A 21474-nucleotide genomic window follows, 5' to 3' on the forward strand; every position below is an offset into this window, starting at 1 on the left:
GTTCGAAAGGTGTTTCGCCGTTCTTGCTGCCCGTGAGAGAGCTTTGCCAGCGTGCAGGGCAACGTATGTGTGCAAATTAATTAGATAATAACGTATCGGGATGAAAAATGTATGCTAAACGAGCAATTATTTATTATTTTTTATTGCTCGTTTATAAGGCCCGTAGCAGCGCCGTAGATTGTTATTGATCGAAGCATTAGCGGTGGGATTAAGCACGTTTGATTCATGGTTTTGATTTGGTAATATGTTTTCTCTGCCTCATTGCTTAAGTATGAAGCAGTACGTATGCTTAATTGAATGCCTGATGGTAGATCTATAAATGTGTGTGATTATTAAAAGAGGATTTAAAAGTATTTGAGATACATCCAATCTGAATAGATTATGCACTACATTCTTACCGATGTAAAGCTGATTTTCTTCAATCCTGTGTAAGATACAGTGTAAGGAACAAATTAACATCGATTTTATCACTGTACAAATTCTACCAAATTTACTAAGCTAATTCCTAAGCTGAATTCCTACTCTCTTTCTTACGCTAATTCCTCCGCTACACATTTACTACCGGATATGGCTTGTCAACTAGAAGTGGAATTGTATCGGGTACATACCAAAACCAGGTCCAAGCAACGTTCCGAATCCGATTCAGGGACGGTTACAGGTATAGTTCTTGAAAATAAATGAAATCGGAAGCTATTTCTGGTTGAGTATGGGTTCATGATCGATTCCAGGACTGGGATGGGTTCAGTATCAGTTCCGAATCCTTTATGGGTTTACTTTCAGTTTTAGGACTTATATGAATTCATGGGTAGTTCCAGCACCGGTATGGGTTCAGTTTCAGTTTACAGTCCGGTAAGGAATCAGTACCAGTTGCAGGACCGGTATAAGTTCATGATAGGTTCTAGGACCGGTATGGACTCATGATCAGTTCCAGGACCAGTATGGGTTCAGTATCAGTTCCAGATCCAGTATGGGTTCATGATAAGTTCCAGGGCCGGTATGGGTTCATGATCGGTTCCAGGACCGGAACGAGTTCATGATAAGTCTCAGGACTGGTATGAGTTCATGATAGGTTCCAGCCACAATATGGGTTCATGATAGGTTCCTGGACTAGTACTGAAACCTTTATTTTGAAAGGTATTGAAACATTACCTTTTTCAAAAGTTTGTAATTTTGTACTATAAAGTGTTAATAAAACTTCTTTTCTGGCGCAGTTACCTGTCGAGGACTATCATAGGCAATTGATGGACTCAAGCTATTATCCAGCTCTTTGTTAAGTTCCACAACATGATTAACATCCACTACACCAAGGGGTCCGCGGTAAATTACTTCAAAGATATGGGTTTTAGTGTTTGCAAATTAATGAAAAATGTGATGCTAACGATGCACAATCAAAAACAATTAGTTGTCCTATAAAAAAGTATAGCTCCACGACTAGAAAACCACCACATTCCTCTAACGGAATAATGTTAAGAACTGCCTGTTCTGCCTTACTTCCAATTTCAATTGTTTCCTTTTCCAAATCACGTCATGCATGCCTTCTGTTTAGCAGCAAATGGTTCAGAACAGAGTAAACAGAGTCTCCTCCCCAATGTGCCGCTGGGAAAGAAAATGCATCCCTATTAACCCGTAGCCCGATTTCGCACAGCAACTCCGCATGCCATTCGACCCGAGCGCCCCCTCTGCTCTACTTTGTCCCATTCCAATCGAGCGCTATCATAAATTGCTGTCAACGGCAGCAGAAGCGGTCCCGGCAAACGTTCATGGAATGCTAAATTTAGCACTCAAACCCCATTTAGCAAGGGATCTTGCCTAATTTCCGGCTACCCAACTACCGCCTCTCTCATCACAAAGATGTGCAGAAAAGGGGAGAGACGATAATGGGAGGTGGGCAAACATTTCAAGAACGGCGGTTTAGCAAAACTCTTCAAAGTGAAAAGAAATCTCCAACGCCTTCAACATTACTAGGTAATTGGTGCGCCAGAACGCCGTGATGCACTTTTACTTTCGGAAGAAAACATGCGTCTTCACGCCACTAAATGTCACCAGCGGCCAGCAGTTAGCTCGGTGGCGCGCGCGCGCTCCCTGATCCGCTCAGCAAAAGCAGCAAGTCATTAAATTTAATAAATCAAACAACCCGATCTCACTCCCGCGACCCTTTCCTAACGAGGTGTGTGGTGGGCGCAAAGAAATGCATGGTCGGTTAAAGACGTCACACACGCGTCCCCGGTTTCACCCTCAGTCCAAGGTACTGCCAGTGGTTCGTGAAGCAGTTAATCATTCCTGCATCCTCTTACATCAATCCTTCCGTGGGCCACCGCATCCCAACACACCCGCCCGACCTGGAGCGAGGGTAATTTATCAAAATCCGAAACCCTTAACCCGCTCCCAACTCCTCCGCCCTTCGGGAGCATCGCCCCTACCGAGCGGGCGAGTCAACGGCTGCCACGCACATGTATTATACGGATTTGAAGCTAATTTATGTTTATTTTCCCGTGGCTTTGATATCAAATTATGTTATTAATTCCAGCCGGCGTTCTTCGGCCCGGCAGGACCGTGCGCCGGGCGTTTGCTTCCGATGCAACTGTATTTTTGATTAATTTCCAGTGCCTCCTCGCCAATCGGCAGCAGGACACGGATGAAAGCAATGGCCCCAGTTGACCACCACGGTCCGCCGCGGCATCGGCTTGCGGAAGATAATAAATTTAATCCTGCTTAAAAGATGCCAAAGGCCCTCTCCCCAATGAGGCTAGCTGAGAACTAGAGGGGTTAAGTACGAACCCCCCATTGCCAGCGTTTGCCGCTGCATTAGACACATGCACATTAATGGCAAGATTTTTGCAGACCAACATCAGCCCCACATGTGGAATGATTATTGAGCCAATCTTCATTACCCGAGCTTCGAAAACGTTCGCCTCCGTGCGTCTTCAAAGGACCGCCGGTGCGGGATATGCCAAATGCACTCTTCACAGCCTCCCGCTCGACGAGAGCGGCGGGGCGAGGTTTGTATTTCAGCGCACATTTCTGCTAATTTGCGTGTTTGGCTTTTATGGCTTTCCGTTTTATACTTTTTGTGCTGCGCGCGGCCGTGGTGGTGCGTTTGGTGGATCGTTGACGAGTGCGACACACACGTCGCTGGAGGGCAATTAATTGCCTCCTCTTTCTTGCGCGAGCGGGCAACGCACTGTCGTGTGAATGAGTGAAGCGTTGATTTTGTTTTCCATTCCATTTCTGGAATGTTTGGCTGCCCTGTCACATGCCATGCCCGCACTCATGAGTGGAAAGTTTTGCTTAAGAAGCGGGACGGTTGGAGGAGCTTGACCTCGAACGATTTGGGGCATGATCTTGTTGGGGGATGCGACAGATTCTTCATGCGACGTAAAATTAGATGATAAAGAGCGAAAACGAACTGTTGTTTACATTATCAAGAAGTGATTTTGGAATGTGAGATGATTGCAGGAGTTTGTGCTCTTTTATGAACAAGAACATGATCTCCTTACCAATGTCACAATCATTGTGCAATCAAGAACTCGATGATGGATAAGAGCAACTCTTCAATAAAGTATATTATGATTAAGCTAGTTCAAATCAATATGTTAAAGAAAACTGTATTAAAGATTTTTGCACCTCTTTAACTGGTAATTATTCTCACTTGAGCAGCTATATGACCGTGAATCAATGCAGAACCTCATTTTCTGAAATCGGGGCCCTTCACGATTCTAATCAGCTTTTTATAGAGAATTTGACAGTTGAAGGCTGAAATCTCGTAAACACTACATACAAAACCACACACAAAATTAGCCTGCAATATTCAGTCTAGATTATTCTACCCTCAAAGCTAGAATTAGGTTCGAGTATCTGCTCGAAAAATGACAAAACAAGGTGATGTTTTCACTTATCCCAAGATGCATTAAAGAGATCAGGTTATGGAACCTAGAATCAAAGTGTATTTAATCCAGGCTTGCTCAAACAGGCTTTCTGGTAGCTTGACGAATATACAAAACATTCTTAAAATCTTGATTCAGAAGCAGAAGCGATAAACATACACCTTGCGCTAAACCCACCTGTATATTATACCCACTTTGATAGCTGCTCTAAAACTGATATACAATTCTGATCAACTGATATAAAACAGCTTATAGGCTAAAATTTCAGTCTACGATCTAGAAACCGAAAGGGGCCCATTAATTTTTAAGTTAGGATGACTGTTTGAATTCTCTAAAACCTGAATAGTATAACAACATCATGAGAGGAACTTCATAATCGATAATATTGCAGGACCCCTTACAATCCTTCTTATGGCGATTTCAGTGTATCAATAATGAATGAACCTGTTCCTATCTATCATTTGCACCAATGAATCACAAATATTTTATGGAATAATAAATGGATTAGACGAATTCAGGTGTCTCATTGATACTGTCATCAAGTCAGGCTTATCGGGTTCAATTTGGAATGAATGTCCGTCAAGTTATTGTTCGTCGAGCCCATTATTGGCTCGAAAAGGACTAGAATTTAAAGGGCACCTGTTCATTATTAGAAGGATTTGATTTAAATTTTATCTTCTTTATTCAAACTAGTATGTTCTTGGTGCAATTTTTTCTGTAAGTTTGTTATCAGTAACAAATGGTACATATATTACATCCAAATGAAGCTATTATGCTTACCATTACGCTCAGCAAAATCATAAACCATTCATTACCACAACCGCTCACTAACAAAACTACCGATGTTTTTTCTTTTCCTTTCTCCCCCCAGCACCAGTGACGGGCAACTTCTCCGACGAAGAAGTCAACGGGAACTCGATCTCGCAGGAAAACTCCATCGAGTATCCGCTGCAGCGCGACGAATCCGGCATAAACATCGTCAACAAGGGCGAACGGAACCACGTGACGCAAAGTAAGTGTACCACCCCCGTTCAACAACCGCAGCAAATAACAAAACGCCAACCAGGTGACGGACAGCTAGCCAGATTCTCAGGCCAATTTGCTTTCCAGTGCTTATTACCCCGCGCATCGGGCTAGCGGCCGTAGAACGCCACCGCAAAGCAGTAGGGCCCGCATTGTTTGTGCCCATTTTGCACGGTGCAGTCCAATCAATATCAAATCAAATATTCATCATAGAAATTACTTAATATTTAGCATAAAATAATTGCAAATTAACTACAATCAAGCGTTGGCCGGGCCCGGGCAGCTTGTGCTTGATGCGGGCACTCCACGAATCAAGAAATAAGGCTACCATTAGCTCCAGAACCAGAACGGAAGCAATGTCTTTGGACGGGATAAGAGACTTACCTTGCGTTTGCCGTCATCGTCCGGCGTTTAATTCTATCCCACTCCTCCCCTCGAGGGATGGTGGCTCGCTCGTTCAACATTACCAGTGCGATCAAATATCTTCCACCAATTTGCATTGCTAATGTGACTCATCAATTATTCAAATTATCACATACTTTGCCCCGGCGTGAACTAGTTGTTTGTTGGGCCGTGCGTGCTGGCCGGGCCCCGGCACAGTTTGATCTTCCGCTGTGCATGCGATGATGCGCCCCGGAGACAGCAAGCAGCCGTCCGGAGCGGCAGCCAGTCCAGTCCGATCAATTCCCTTTGATGACACAACGAGCAGCGCTGCAGTGGCTTCATCATCGGGCCTCATCTGCATCGTTGTGCGGCTGCGGCGTTATTCGGCTTGGCTCGCCGGTCATTGCGAGTGTCCTGCGGCGGCATAATGTCTTCTCATGCTGGCCTGCCGCTGTTTGTAGTATTCATTGCCCCGGCCCATGATGAAAAGATGAGCGATGATAAACGGCCGGCTGCGCTTCCTGCGTTCGCCCACTCTCCCTGCTCGGCGGCGGCGGCGGCGGTGAGTGGGTCGGCCAAGAGTGAAGAATGAATTTATCTCTACCGGTCCTGCAGCTCGCCCCCGTACCCGGGACACATAACCGGGTTTTATCACAGCAAATGCAAGCCATCAGCGAATCAAACGATTGTGAACGCACGGCTGGTACTGGCCTGGAGATATGTACTACAGAGGACACATTGCAGGTTGGATGTTCGTGCACATATTTTGTACGCTTGATTTATTTATCACCTGCCTCCATCGCCTTCGATCGATCGATTTAATGTACGAACTTTACAACCTCTCCACAGTTCGTTATGCATGCAAAAATCGAACACCTGTTTGATCGGGCCTGCACACCGTGTTGGGTGTGGGATTTCTCCTGCATTGCTTCTTGCACGTCCACAGCTCGTGCCGGGGATGACTTAAGCGGCGTCTCGTTGCACCAGCGCCCTCCTTAACTTAAGATGTAATCCCTATTCGTGACAACAAGCGCCAGTTTAAGGGGGGTCACCAAAAAGAAACCAGTCCTGTCAGCCCAGTTGTCATCGATTAGTGCTTGCCGCGCGTGTTCTCTCATTACGGCCCACTTGTAATACTTACCACTTACCTGTCGCAAAATGAGGCACGATCGGCTCTTACTGGCGATTAAATAAAAATAAGAAGGAGACATTTACAATTTAAATTAATTTCCAACCGTTAAATGGCTCACCGACTGCCAGCACGCACTGGACCGTCCGTCGTCGGCCGCTCGTTCCCAATCGCTTGTAGAAGACTCGGCTTGGGCTCTGAAGGGCTAGAACCACCAGAAAGACAGTCAATTGCCAATGGCAACGCGCGGGATGCAAATAACGGTGGAATTGATTCGTCCATTAGCTCCCCTGACAGGTCCAGTTTTCTGCAAAGACTTTTCATTTCCATCTTACAACTTACAACACTTTCTTCATTCCTTTTTTGCATCAACTCCACAGTTATCTCACCGAAACCGATCGATCAGGAACCGGAGCCACACTTTGTCGGTGTGGTGATAGCGGCCCTGACCACCATCATCCTGCTGCTGATCGTCATCATCATGTTCATCGTGGCGAAGAACAAGCGCACCCGGACCGCGGCCGTGCTCGACGCGCTGCAGCACAATTTGCATACGGACAGTTTGGGCATCGATAAGCGTCTGAACAGCAATTTTAAGGTAATTATCGGTGGCTTTTTTTGCTATGTCGAACAGGTGAAGAGTTGTTAATGGCTCGGCTAAGTGGTACGCTAATGATAATGAGGTGGTGAGCATTTGAGGAGCAAAATGGACACGAAGTATCTGGTATCATTTGTTACCATTAGTGTCTTCTGAAGTAGCTCAAATTAAATTTAAATCATTTATTTGCTTCCATAACTATTAAAATCAGTTTGCAAACAGTAATAATATGATCTTTCAACACCAATTCATGCAAAATCAGCCAACACATTGAAGCATCATTTAACACTCATCGGTGTCTAAATAGCGAGAAACAGTTCCATCAATCAATCCATCATCCTGGATCCAATCTGCTTATCAGCGCCAAATTACGCGATACGACTTTCCCATGCGTTCCGGATTCCGCATCAACGTTTGCTCGATTTGCACCGACCCTAACTGCTCCAAACAATCATTGGTCTGGTGTGTGTGAGTAGTTGATTGAGCTAAATTTGCCAGGAGCATCAACGTGTGTGCGTCGTCTTCCAACTTTTCCAATAGCAACCTTCACCACTCGTCCTCGCTCTCGTAGTTCTTGGCAAAGTTGTGCCTTTTTGGTTGGAGCTGATTGGGATGCGTACTCTCCCTCCCTTCCTCTACATCCATTGGGACACTCGATCGAAGCTTGATCGAAGCTCTGCACATTTACTTCAAGTGCACCGACGCCAGTGTGGGGCGAAATCCCCCCGGGGGAGGGAGTTTAAAACTTTCCCGTTCGAAATGCGGCACACAGAACAAGCCCCGATGCTAACCCGTTCTTTTCCCCGTTCTCTTTCCCGCTCTACGTTGCAGGTATCGATAGACGATAATGAATCGATTGATAAGAGCAGCCTCTACCACGAACCGTTCAATGTAAATATGTACACCAGTGCCGCCAGCGGATGCTCGATGAGCGACATGCAGCGCCATCACATCACACCGGACTATACAGGTAAGGTTCGCTCTATCCGTAGTCACCCGTCGGTCTCGATACCGTCGGCAGGATTGGCAGCAGGGAATTAGTCCCTGCGGTTTACTGGATCTCTTCCAATCTCTAGCTCTCTCTCACTCTCTGTGCATCGCTGCAGTCCCTTCAGTGCTTTCCATAATTACACTTGATATGCAGCAAAACACTTGCAAAGTGCTAGCAAATGCTTGCACCAATGAAGCTGCTGGACGGCATACTACCGTGCTGAAGTGGGGTGGTAACCAGGGAAGCTTAAATTAAATTAAGCTACAAAGTAAGGCACGTTCCACGCGTCACAACGGTCACCGTGCGTGGAGCTGGGCGTGGGGCAAATGGGCTGCGCTTAATTTGCCGACCCGCCTTCTGATCCCCACAAAACAGTACGGAATGCGTGCGTGCGTGTTTAATTACACGCCATCTTCAACACGTTTCCATGCGTTGCGTTTTGATTTCTGTAGCAGGGGAGCATCATCTCGTTATGATTTGGCTCTCCCCCCGCGATCGCAATGCAACAGGGGTGCAAAGTGCTGTTACAAGCGCGTCGATAATCTGCTCGATTGCTCGTAAATACTTTGTTCGCGATGATAAAATTAATGAAAAAGCGTCTACAACACATGACCGTCAACAGGACAGATCCCCCTGTATACGCTTGGTTTGTGGACTTGCTTACATCGTTTCCTGTCCGTATCCGCTGCAAGAAAGACGACGTGCAGAACTAATTTATTCATTGCCTGTCGACGATCGTATACTTGTGCTATCGTGCTACATCATCGCCATCATCATCATCATCATCATCATCAGCAGCAGCAGTAACAACGACATCGTCCTCTGCCTTCTGCACATCTCTTATCTCTTATCGATCCGCGACAAAGTGCCACCAGCTCGTCGCGCCGATCATCTCCCGAGGCCATTACCTACAAGTAGCATAAAAAGATAAATGTTACATCGTGAGCAGCAGTAAAAAAAACGACCATCGAGCACAGAGAACGAAGAAGGAAGCTGAGCAGTGTGCAGCTCACCCGAATTTATGAACCTTCAGTAGCGGATCAAAAGTCGTCGACATTATCGACATCGTCTTTTGCCACGCTTTCAACGGGTTCCGACAGACAGGCGGAGAGGACGGGTGGTCGATAAATTGTTTTCACCCCTTATGCATATTTATGACGGAATATCTGTCGCCCACCTTTTTGCCGGGGGTTGAGGTATACTTACATTTCCCGCTCTCTGCTTCGCCGCCTTGTGCCTTGTGTTAAAGTCCTTGAGAAAAGGACACATCCGACCTCAAAGTCTTTATCGCTTTCTGAAAGACTCACCCGCCCTCCGGCAGACAGAAAAAGGATGGAAAATTGATTCGTCAATAAAAAAAACACACACACCCAAAACTGAAAGAGAAGTGAACAACAGGCCGCCCAAAGTCATCCTTGTGCCTGGAATGCTTAAAGTGAACCAGTTTGGCTTACTGAAGCTCCACCTATCTGGAAGGGAAGAGAGCGTAAAAAAAACCATGTAATTCCCTTTCACTCACCTCTCTCCAGTGGCTGAGAAAATGGCTAGCAGGCCATGACCGTGTGATGATGAAACCGACCCACACACTCTCACCCACATAATCGACCAATGATGCGGTGCCGGAGTGGGAACGCACACACACACACCTCCGGAAGAAAAACTGCATCATAAAGATGTTGTTATCCGGAGCGATAAAAAAAGAGCCACTAACACCACCCACCCGAAATCGACACTTCGTCGACAGTCGGGCCGTGTCGGTGTGCGGCGTGTTTTTTGGTCCCATTTTCCCGCCGCTTTACGGCTGAAATCATTTAGAACCACTTAGCACGTGTGTGTCCGTGTGCCGGTGTGTCAATTGAGGGAACATTTATTTCCGATGTTTTCTGCGGCTGAATATTTCTGACCCCCGTACGGAGAGAAGTGGAACAAATTGGGCCAAAAGAGGGCGTTCAAGCGGGGTCAAACATGATGTCCGGCCTAGGAGCTTTTGCGTTCTGACAGGATGAGGACGCAGTAGGGTGGTTTTCTTTTATGGCGGCGTCTGCAGGATGCAATATTGTTGGGATATGGTTCCGTTTGAGGGGAGCAGATGGCAGAGCGAAGAATGGTAAAGGTGTTTTGCACAAATTGATGCAATTGCGTTTGATGTTTTATAGTCTTTGTATGACATTTGCCATTGTTTTATTTCCTGTTAGTAGTCATTTGCCGTTTAAGATAACAATGTTCAATGAGTCATAATTGTAACTTAATTGGCAAATAGTCAAAACCATCGCAAGGGAATATTATTACTTAGAAATTTTGTATTATATGTTCCTATACTATAATTTTACTAAAATTCAACGAAGAAAGAATATGGAATTGTTAAAATAAACATGAAATAATTATTTAGTGTTTTTAAAATGTCTCAAACAATGTGAAAAAGTATTGCAAGAAGCAAATACTATAATTAGTAAAATCAAGGTGTAAAAAAAACACAGTAAAAATCAAATGAAACAACAATTTAATGCAAAATAGTCATGATTGCTACAGATTTAAACAATATTAATAAATGATTAAAGTTTAGCATTCATTTGACAAAATCAATTATTTTTCAATCTTATCAAGTATCTTCCTACGTACGTAAACAAAACGTGTCAATTCTAATAACTATCTAAGAGTAGAAATTTTCAGACTCTTTCCAAACCGAAAATCGTTTCTTTTTTAGTTTTATTTTCTTATGCTAAATGGTTTTACATCCCCTTTAATAATATTTCCCTGCACTATCTTGGTTGTCACACTTACGTAGGTCATATTGAAATAATCCAAGTATTACATTTCAACCACACAGAACGCAGGAACCAACTATAGCATCAAACCGCAGCAACATTTCCCTTATCTCCGTGCTGTTTTGCATGCAACCGTTCGCGCCCACCGAAGCGCACCGCAATACATCACAGGGCCACCGAAGGGAATCCGATTGAATAGCGCACGCAAAACCCGTACTCACTTTGCTCGCTCGACAAAGCAAATCCAAATCAAGCGACCCTACACGTTATGTACTTTCCGATCGATTGCATTTCCATCTCCTTGCTGAAGTCCTTGCTGATCGCGTCGCGGTCACGCGCTTCCCGTTTCCCAGGTGAACCGCGAAGACTGTTTGTTCCACATCAATGTGTCTCTTCGTGTGTATGTGTGTGGGTGTGTGTGCAGCTTACATGGAAAGCGTATAGATGATGGGAAAACAAACCCACTGCAACATGCTTCTGCTACTGCTGCTGCTGAGTTTGCATTAACCCTTTCATGTCTGAACGCTCTTTCGTTGTGCTTCCGCGAAACACATCGCTTATGCGCTCTCCTTTTCACACACCTACACCATCCCTTCGAAAAGGAAGGCACCTCGGGAAGGCCTGTCCCCCTGAAGCCACTCCTGATGCAGAAATTGGAAATGACAACATGCACATAAAATTTTATTGCAATTGCGCGCAATAATGGTACAAACTGTTTTGCTTCCATCGTGACGTGGTGTGTGTATGTGTGTGCTTGCGTTACTCTTACAACGATGGAAGTTTTCCCCACCTATCTGACGTTTATTTTCCCGCAAACCCACAAATACCTGAAGCTCTTCGTTGGTTACTTCTCAAGCAAAACCTAACCACTGCGAAGGCCAATTGGTTCAATTTTTCTTTTTTCAATTTTAATCCACCCGGCTCACAGTTGGAAACACACCTCAGATGGGGGAAGCAAACTGATTGGTTTGTCCTTTCGTTCTTTTTAAAACACACAAACATATTTTTCTTCTTGAGGAAAATTGAATTCCACAACACACCTCAACCCCATCGCTTGGGTTGCAGTGTGGAGCGTCTTCGATGTGTCCTCGATGGGGGAAAGCAATAAGGAAAGAGTCTTTTTTATCCATGCGTCCACCATTAAGCTGGGGGAAAGACAAAGTGTGAACCACAAATGGCCATCGAAATGGCCGCTGACCAGCAAGGGAGGGAAAAGGAAAAGAATGATATTAATAGAAATTTATGATAATACCATTTAATATTTTAACGTTTCTATTTACCGAACGGTTCCGCATGGGCTGCCTGCACTACGAACAGAAGCTCTCGTTGTTTTTTTTTTTTTTGTTTTTAAACCCAGCAGTGCCACCCTTGCCTGCTGCCGCCTAATGGTCAGGCATCATGTGGCTTTTGGAGCGAAAACTAGTTTAAGCTGACCAGCACGCTCGATTGCTGTGCTGTCCTTGCGTTCGGTAATGCTTATCCACACCGACAGCTGCGGGGACAGCTACAAGGCAAGCCCACTGTGGGCCACGTGCAGAAGCACCGCACTGGATCGGAAGTGTTCACCCTGTCGTGGAAAGTTGCACCAGCCTATTAGGGATGGGATGTAAAATTGTGTCTAATAACCAGGTGCAGCAGCGAGAGAGAAAGCACGAGACAGAGAGAGAGAAGAGCAGTGAGCCAGATTAATGTTTATCCTTACACCAGCCGGTGTCCCGACGGGAAGGATGCACTTTCGAGTGAAACATATTTTACACACACCCTCACTCATGCCCCGCACCACTCTTTTCACCACAGACGTTCCCGACATCGTGTGCCAGGAGTATGCCGTGCCGCACATGCAGGACCTCATACCGAAGATACCCGGCGGGTACGTGAGCGTACGGCTGACGCCACCGACGCTGAACAACATCTTCCCGAAGCCGCCGCCCGTGCCGCCCCCGCCCGAGAAGTACTACGCCGCGACGGCCATCTGCAAATCGTCCACCACCCCAACGACACCGTCGAACCAGCAGCAGCAGCAGCAGCAACTGAACGCCTACAGCGACCTCGATCTTGGCGTGTCCGATGACGATCTGCAGCTGAGCGAGTACCCGCGCGACAAGCTGGTGATAGTGGAGAAGCTCGGCTGCGGTGCGTTCGGCGAGCTGCACCTTTGCGAAACGAAAGGATACAGGTGAGTGTCTTGCAACGCATTGTGCGCGCTTCGCATCATAAACCGGCTAGTCTAACTTTAGGCGCTTTTCTCAGCGCCGAATTGGAGGCGATTAATTGGAAAGTTTTGCTCCATTCCGCAACGCACACTACAGTGAGGTTGTGTTAGTGTGTGCTCGCACGAAACAAAGGATCCTGGAGGGTTTGTGCTTTGCTCGCGGTTTTGTTGCAAATTATTGCTCGATTATCCCGGGCCCGCTTCCGTACGAGTGTACATGTGTAATTCAAAACTGCACGTCCCGTCATCGATGTATGCCACATAGTGCAGTGCGAGCCATTGGAGGGGAATTAACTAAACCGAGCTGTACGCAAACTTTGGCCGGGTGTTTTGAGTGGAGCTTGCATTAAAATAAGCTCAATCTTGTGCCCTCCCCAGTCTCGAAATCGAATCCAGCGCTTCGGGAACGGAGTTCCATGGCGGAAGAGATTCACGCGCCAAAACGAAGCGCAAACATTCTGGGCCGGGTTGCGTTTCGTCGTTATAACAAGTAAATTAAATAAATATTTAAAACCATTCAACTACAGCAGTACGTACAGACGTGGCAGAGCAAGAGAGGTAGAGCCGAGTGAACCGTGCGCTCGAGTGAAACTTTCTCCTAGTGGAAGTTATCCATGTGACGTGTTTTTTTTCTTCTCCTAAATCTCCTCCAACACCCTTCTAAGAGAACTTCTAGGTTGCAGCCGAGTGAAGTTGGTCGTTTGCATTTTGCAGTGGTGTGCCAAACCGGGTACGGAACGATATCCCGGCACTGTACTGCGTGTGTCCTTGCGGGAGACACAGTGGAGCGTCAAACTCGGTGCGCAAATCGGGCGAGGGCAACTACACGGCATACACCATCCCTTTCGAGCTGCTTCGGGGGAACATTCTTGTCCCCGCGTACAATGCACTACTCCAGCGCTGATGAATAAAAGAGCTGCACGAAACTTTGCCGAACGTCCGTCCGGGACTGACTCCGGCTTGCTGGAGTGTGCCGGCTCTGCACGAAAACAACGCCACGAGCTGGACCTCCGGTTTGCTGTGGCTGGGTTCTTCCTGGGTTGGAATGAATGTCCTGCATTGGAAGGATTTGGCACCGTTCACTCTCACCGTACCTCACGGACTCACCGTGCCTGTGCTTTGTCGGACATTGAGGGAAGTGGTAGGGTTAAAACCGGACATGAACTACTCGAGCTTACCGAGTACCCCAACGGAGCTAGAAGAAGAAGCAACTGGGCCGTAGGGGAAGGACCGAGTTCTGCATTTTAAATATCAACTCTCGACTTGTTTACAACGGTTCTGGGCAGATCGACCTCGAACGGAGTACCACAATGAGCCCGTGGCCCGTCCGTTTGGGTGGTGGGTGATGGGTGTCCTCCAAACAAAACTCCTCTCTCCCACCCGGAGTGCATTCTGCGACAACTTCGGTGCGGTCTTTGGACGGTGAAAAAGGAATATTCACCAGCTGGTTTCGTTGGCTCCGGGTTTTACACACACACACACACACACACACCCACACAGTATGTCATTTAAATTTCATTGCTTGTGCGATGATTACTTTTTTTTCCTCTTCTTCTTCTACTTGTTATTAAAATATTTAAATCGAGATTAGAAGGATAAGCTTCGACCGCAGACGGTGGATAGGGCAAATTGTTACATTTTATTTCTGGGGCGTTGCATCCCGCATGTTGACATGCACCATATTCTTGCTTCTGCCCTTTGTGTCTTTGCCATATTGGTGAAGCTTTGGAGCATACGAAAAGCACCCATGAGCCGGCAAAAAAAAGGAATACAACTGTCCTCCAGCTTATGGTGTTCAATTTCTCATCCTGCGTTTTGCTGTGGACGGGGTCTGGGGCACTTGAAGCTTCTGGTTGGGCTGTGTTGGTGTGTGTGTATGTACCGGAACTCCTCCAACAATTATGAGCTCTGTTTTACCAACGGCACACTGAGCCAAACGGTTGTGCGCAAACGGTACAGGCGCCAACTTTTTGATAGCCTCCAGTTCAGCACGACACAACGAGAATTTTCGTTTTGCCCGGAAGTAAGCTTAAGAATTCAAATCGAAACCGTTTGGCGGGGCTGACCAAGTTTTTTACTTGGCTGTGTTTTGTCGTTGCTGTGTCGTTGCTTTTGGCGTACCACCGGACGGAATAAACTGAACTTTAGCTGTCGCGAGTCCCGAGCGCCGTTGGCGTCGGTCAAATCGAGTTGAATATTGGAACAGTTCCGGTTGGAAGAGAAGGGTTTGGAAGATTCACTTGGCTGTAAAATCGCCACTACACGTCTGGAGGGACACAAGTAGAAAGTTTTGTGTAGTTTTGTGTTTTTTGTGATAGCTTTTCGTTCTTTTTATTGGAGCTTTTTTCGCAGAGTTTTGAGCAAAATGGAGATTTATTCATTTGTTAGAAACATCTCTTGAGCAGAAAATACTGTTAACAGGAACATTTATCTTCAAATTTACCTATTCCTTTTACCCTACCTATTTCAACCACAAATATATTGAATTTCTCCTTCTGCTCGTATCACCCAACTGCAGCACGAATCTGGTGGCCGTCTCGACGCTGCGGCCAGGTGCATCCGATCACATGAAGAAGGAGTTCCGCTCGAAGGCGAAGCAGCTCAGCCGACTGAACGATCCGAACATTGTGAAGCTGCTCGGGGCCTGCCTGAAGGACGAACCGATCTGCATCGTGCTCGACTACAAGTTCAGCACCGATCTGAACCAGTTCCTGCAGGAGCACACGGCGGAAACGGGCTCGCTGGTGCAGCACAATTCCTTGAGGTGAGTCCACACTTTGCAGTATTGTTTCGATTATTTCCGTTTATTTGAGGATAACAATATACTGCATTATAACTTAGCTGCAGAAACACCACAGCTTCTTTAGTCCCTTTACTGATTTCTACATTCACCTTAAGCAAACAAACACATTGCATCCATATTTGTCTTGATTGTGTATTCCAATTCACTTGAATATGTATCCTCCTTCGTGCTCGATTAGGGAAAATCAAAGACAATGGCCCGTTATCCACCTTTGCCCGACCATCTCAAAGCGAATATCCGGAATATTCCGACCACCAGCATCAAAACCACCGTTCACTGCCTTGTGTGGTCATCGAACGACATTTACTGTGTGTCTCTCTCGCTCGGTTACTTAATCAAACCGATTGCTTTCGGTGCAATTTCTATGCGATAGGAGCTGGGGTTATTATCGCTGATCCGCCTCAACCACCGTCCGTCCGAGTCGGTCCGCCTGGGATCTCGGTCCAGCACGGTACAAACCTGATAGACATGTCCACGGTAACGTCCTGATCTCGTTGCACGTCGCTCCACGTTGACGGGGCAAGCCTCTGGCAAACCGCAAACGCGAAAGCTCCATCTCAAACCTTCTGGATGTAACCGTGTGTCCACCCCCTTCCGACCGTCTGTTTGTCACGTCTTATCGCCCTGGTGACACTCTCAGGCCGCTTCATTCTTCCCCAGCACTGGCTGCGTGACTTATTTCGTTATAAAACTGTGTGCATGGCATCGCTTGAGTCGAGACAAAACCCCGTCACCAGCATCAGTAGCATCATCATCATCATCATCATCGTTGTCGTAGCTGGTGGCATTGTGCATTATCTTTGTAAGATTAATAATTGATAGCTACACCGCAAAGGCGAACAGCGGCAGCAGCAGCAGCAGCAGTGCAACAGTGCAGTCAGGCGGCTACAGATGTACAGCGCGGTCAGACAGCGGACCTGTCCGGTGCAGTATGGTTGTGTTGATCCTTGTACAAACTCTCCTTTCCCCCCCCATTTCACCGCTTTTTAACTGCCATTCCGTTTTGGGATTCGTCAGCAGATAAGGAAGAATATGCTACCAAACCGCATTCTTCGGGCGGTGGTTGGGAATTTGATTGCAACCGAACGAGAGCGCCCGAGAGCAAGGCGGGTGGGGTGGTGGTATTATAATATTACACGAGGCAACGATGCTGGGTTGACACAAAATTTTATCCCATCTCCGCTGCCGCGCGCTCCCAACACGTTGCTGACTTTCCGATTCCCCCTGGAGCCAGGCTTATCCACGCTGCAACCGAGCTGGCGGGAGTGACCTACCCCTAGGAATGGTGTGTTGCACGACGATACGAGCATAGTGACCCGTTTCAAGGTCCACCGTACCCGATACATGTGCACGATACCTTCGCCTGGTTGCGAGCTGTGTGAGTTTGTTTGTCCGTGACCGGGCTCACGGCTTCGCTTCAACACCAGCGCTCTCCAAAACGCCCGGACAGCGTTTCAGGACGACCACTCTCTGGTGCATTCGAATGGAAGCGATTTCTTTAGGCCACGGTTGTTGTGTTGCCTTCCAACAGGCACGGCGAGCAGTAAGCGCCACACCCACTGCCCCACACACGTTCGATAAGCTCAACGTCGAGTGAAACATTTCGAAGCACTATTGCCAGCTTTTGCTCCACTTTTTCACCTCCCCTCGCAAGAGCGCTTCCTGTACAACCAGGCGAGAGAAATTAAGTTTATAAATTTAAGGATTTTCGTACCACGGTGTGTGTGGTGCCATGCTGCAAACTGCAACCGCGACCAGCTTAATGGCCACTTCAGGGAGCGAGCGAGAGGAAAACTATGTCGAGAATGGCTTTTGCTGTTTATATATATGTGTGTGTGTTTTTTTTTATATGCATTCGTGCACCACAGCGCTCGTGGAAAGCTAACTGCTTTAAGTAATTTACAATGCCACTTTTTCCGTTCTGCCACCCAACCGGCAGCCTTCCATCGGGTGGCGGCCGAAGTTGTTATGACAATGGATAGTTCCCGCGGGGCAGCGGGAGAACGGCTTTGAGCAAAACTGTGAGATATGTTTATGTTTTTTCACCTTCTTTTTTTCGCTTTTTCAACACGCTTGTTGGTAATGTTCAACGTGTGATAAAGTAGTTTAAAATGGCTTCTCAATGGCATTAACACAATATAAGCCACACGGTTCGCCGAACAAGCGATACGCCGAGCAATAGTAGCTTTTGCTCGCACGAATTATTTGTTCCATTGCTTGTTTGAATGGGACAACGGGATAATTTTAGCTGAATTAGACTTCACAAGGTTTTTGTTTAGACGTATTTCTATTATGAAGGTTAATTCAATTAATGCAATTAAAAAAACTCCTTCATTACCTTCAATTGTATTTTACGCCTAAACATATGCTATTTTCGTACATTTGTTTATTTATTTAACAGTATACGCCGAAAAGTATGCAAATGTCAAAGCTTAACTAATTATTTTTCATTTCTTTCGATTTTCTAGCTACGGGTGTTTAATTTACATTGCCACTCAGATAGCCTCCGGAATGAAATACCTAGAACAGATGAATGTAGTGCACCGTGACTTAGCAACAAGGTAAGTTAGATTGTATATTATTTTCATATTACAGTTGGGGGCTTAATGTTTTAATGTTTAACCGGAAATATCATTAACGTTTGATTGATATCCTAGCAAAATGTCAAATTGAAGTTGATTTGTAGACTTTTAAGAAAATAAAACTGCCCAGAGCGTTTTACGCCTACAGGTATGCAATCTAATTATTATTTTCCATGTAATAATTAGTCGATTCAATAGTTTAATGATACAAGAGATAGTTTTACTGACATTTTTCATTCAAAAGATTCATAATTTGTTAAACTGAATTATGTTCGCATGTGGCCCGTCCGTCTGTACAAAAAATCATTGCTACAACAGGCTGTGAATCAAATGATGGATAATCAACCGTTTTTAAAGCCTGAATGGGAAAACAAGGAATTTTAAATAAAACTGTGATGAATTGGGTAAATGACATTGAACTGGTCAAGTGAGTGTGAAGGTCACACATACATTTTTAACTTTAATTCACTAAGCAAGTTATTTTGAAGAGCACTTTGCATACCTTCAGGCGTCTCGATATCTCTTAGCGATTCTTCGGAATCCCAACCGGTGCAAACGCATGCTGGCAAAATCCGTCTCGGACTAATAGCTGCTCTGCAAGAGAGTAACTCTCCAACGAGAAAACGACAGTGATTGTTTATCTCGGGATTGAATTACGTCTAATTGGAATCGTATCGCGTTCTCCACGAGCGAAAGCGTCAACCTTCGACGAAGTGCACCAGAACTATAGCTTCTTGCGCAACGAGTTATAATGCACAAATCGCGTACAGCTTTCCCACTACTAAGTGGCATTCATTTAGGGCGCCGTTAAGGAGGACGGGATCTGTGTGTTGTTTCCTCCCTTTCCTTGATTGGCTTGCTTTCGACTCGCCAAAAGAACAAACACATCGCTTTGGGACTCGGAAAAAAGGATTCGGCAAGCTTCCGCCTTCAAACCAACCGTTTTTCTGTGTCTTTTGCATACTCTTTGCGTTCCGTGTCGATTTACTAAACTGTTTCCGCGCGTCCATCCTCCCTGACTCGGAACACTTCTCCCCGTTCCATGGAAATCAACTTAAAAGGGCCGCAAAAGGTTGGAATGGTCCGTGCTTCCGGAAGCAGGAGTGCGAGCAGGATTGGAAGGTGTCTGGGTCGAGTAATCTTCTCGATGTTTGGGCGTTTTGCATCAAACACTCGCTCGTAAGCTTCTCCCCCATCATCCATCCCGCCCCGCCCGGGAGCTAATGGATTCCGCTTTGCACAAACTCTATTATTTATTCAAATGATTTGCTAATGCACTTTTCACACCCCGAGACCAGCGAGATAGCGAGCATAGCGTGCTTGGTGCGAGCAGAGCTTCTGGTTCGGTGCCACACTACCGGTTATCAATCGCGGCTTCTTGCAAAGAAGCGGCCACGGTGGCCAGCTTTTTCCGATACGGTTCCCCACAGGGAAAAGCGTCTACACAGATCGAGAGAAGGAGAGATACAGGGAGAGAAAAGAAGATAGTACGATAGACTTTCCATGGGTAAAGTGGCAAGATGATCATCACGGATTTAGCACCGGAGTAGGGAGGAAAATTTTCCAATTTTATTTACCACCTACCGGCGCTGATAAATGAACAACCGGCGGAGGGAAGCGTATGGACAACAGAGAGAGAGAGGGCGAAAGAGCTAGCGACAGCGGTGGCTGAAACTGAGTCACGGAAATAAATCACTATCATAATCATTACCGTCGGCGGTAAAAGCTCTCTTCTCGGAATGATGAAGCCACCCATTGTGGACTGTGGCGTGGCGCTGGTGGCTGTGGCGGTAAAAATAAAGCAAATATTATCTACTTTTGCCAACGCTCCAAGCTAGTGACTTTAGCCGTCCTCCCGTTCCCATCGCAGAACAGGTGTGGAAAGCGCTTTCCATCTAGAGTGGGTCGTACACACAAACACACAAAAAACGCGCTGAAACCCCCCTCCAAAACGAATATCCATTCCAACACCTCGTGTAAATGGACGAAATGGCAGCAAACAAAAGTGTAAGAAAAAAACAGAATCAACTAAAACCATCCACCCAGAACGCTGGTGGACCCCATCACTGCAAAGGATTTCAAGGGATGGTTTGCCTTTTTTCCGCTTCACTTCTTCGCCATTCTTCTCGCACACCAAGTCAACAGATTGCATAATGATGGCCAAGCACCTCGCACCCCGACGTAAAAAAAAAGGAAATGGATGCTCACATAATGAGGTCCATTCATCTCGTCACCTGACAACACCTTGGCACGGCTCTTAGCGGGATGGGCGGAGGGTGCAAAAAAACAACGCCCGAAAAAAGAATAAAATCCCGCCAAGTGGCCCGGTAGAAAGATCCCGTAGCGTAGCGAGTTTTACAGCGCCCGCCCTGGGTGACAGTCGGAAAATAATCATAATTCTCGGCGGGGGTGGCTGTGGCATAGTCCGGGGCGGGGGGAGGGGGAAGCAGAAAAAACTTCCGCCGACAGACGAAATGAATGTTGCTTTCAGTGGCGTGATAAATCAAAAGTGAGATGTAGACCAAAAAAAAGGGATAAAAAAGTTAAAGGGAAATAACGATGGAAACAGAGAAAACACCCTCAGCCATTGTTCGTGAGGGTGGTGGGCGTGTTAGGAAATGTAGAAAAATGTTTCAATAGCATTTGAAAGTGAATATGTTAGCAGGTAGGATTGAAAGTGAAAATCATTGAATCATTTTTTTATGCATTTGATGGAAGAAGTTTTAAGAGCATAGGGAACTGGCGTAAAGCAAGAAATTGCGTTTCCTAACAATAAGAGAATATTTTACTTTGTTAAAGTAGATAATTCAAAAAAAATTATCTTTATTTAATTGAATCTGTTCTGTTTGGAAAAAAAACATTTACACCTGACACCAAAACTTTCATTCGAAAGATGCAGAACATTTGAAAAACATTAGTTTTAAATTTCAAATAAGAAACCACGAAGTTTACGATAAACCTTAATTTGAAGCTTCCACGTTTTAATTCGATTTAAAATATTAAATCCTTTTTGGTCACGTGTGTTATCTTGTCAAAAGTGCAGCAATAACGCCTCAAAAATTACTTTCAGCACAAAAAATAAAAGTTATGATTAAAGCGTCTT

The 21474-nt window shown here is 45.9% G+C and overlaps 1 protein-coding gene across 3 annotated transcripts in view; it reads left to right on the top strand.

Moving 5' to 3' along the window:
- LOC120901466 (discoidin domain-containing receptor tyrosine kinase B) overlaps window positions 1–21474 on the top strand; it is a 245553-nt gene that overhangs the window by 203593 nt on the left and 20486 nt on the right. For all 3 annotated transcript variants that reach the window (XM_040309438.1, XM_040309436.1, XM_040309437.1), the window contains exons 10-15: window positions 4756–4896; window positions 6801–7018; window positions 7850–7988; window positions 12572–12950; window positions 15505–15750; window positions 18258–18350. In XM_040309438.1, coding sequence (XP_040165372.1) covers window positions 4756–4896; window positions 6801–7018; window positions 7850–7988; window positions 12572–12950; window positions 15505–15750; window positions 18258–18350 — 1216 coding nt within the window. The remainder of the gene's footprint in view (window positions 1–4755; window positions 4897–6800; window positions 7019–7849; window positions 7989–12571; window positions 12951–15504; window positions 15751–18257; window positions 18351–21474) is intronic.

The sequence above is a fragment of the Anopheles arabiensis genome, chromosome 3 (genome assembly GCF_016920715.1).
Source record: "Anopheles arabiensis isolate DONGOLA chromosome 3, AaraD3, whole genome shotgun sequence".
NCBI classification, from domain to species: domain Eukaryota; kingdom Metazoa; phylum Arthropoda; class Insecta; order Diptera; family Culicidae; genus Anopheles; species Anopheles arabiensis.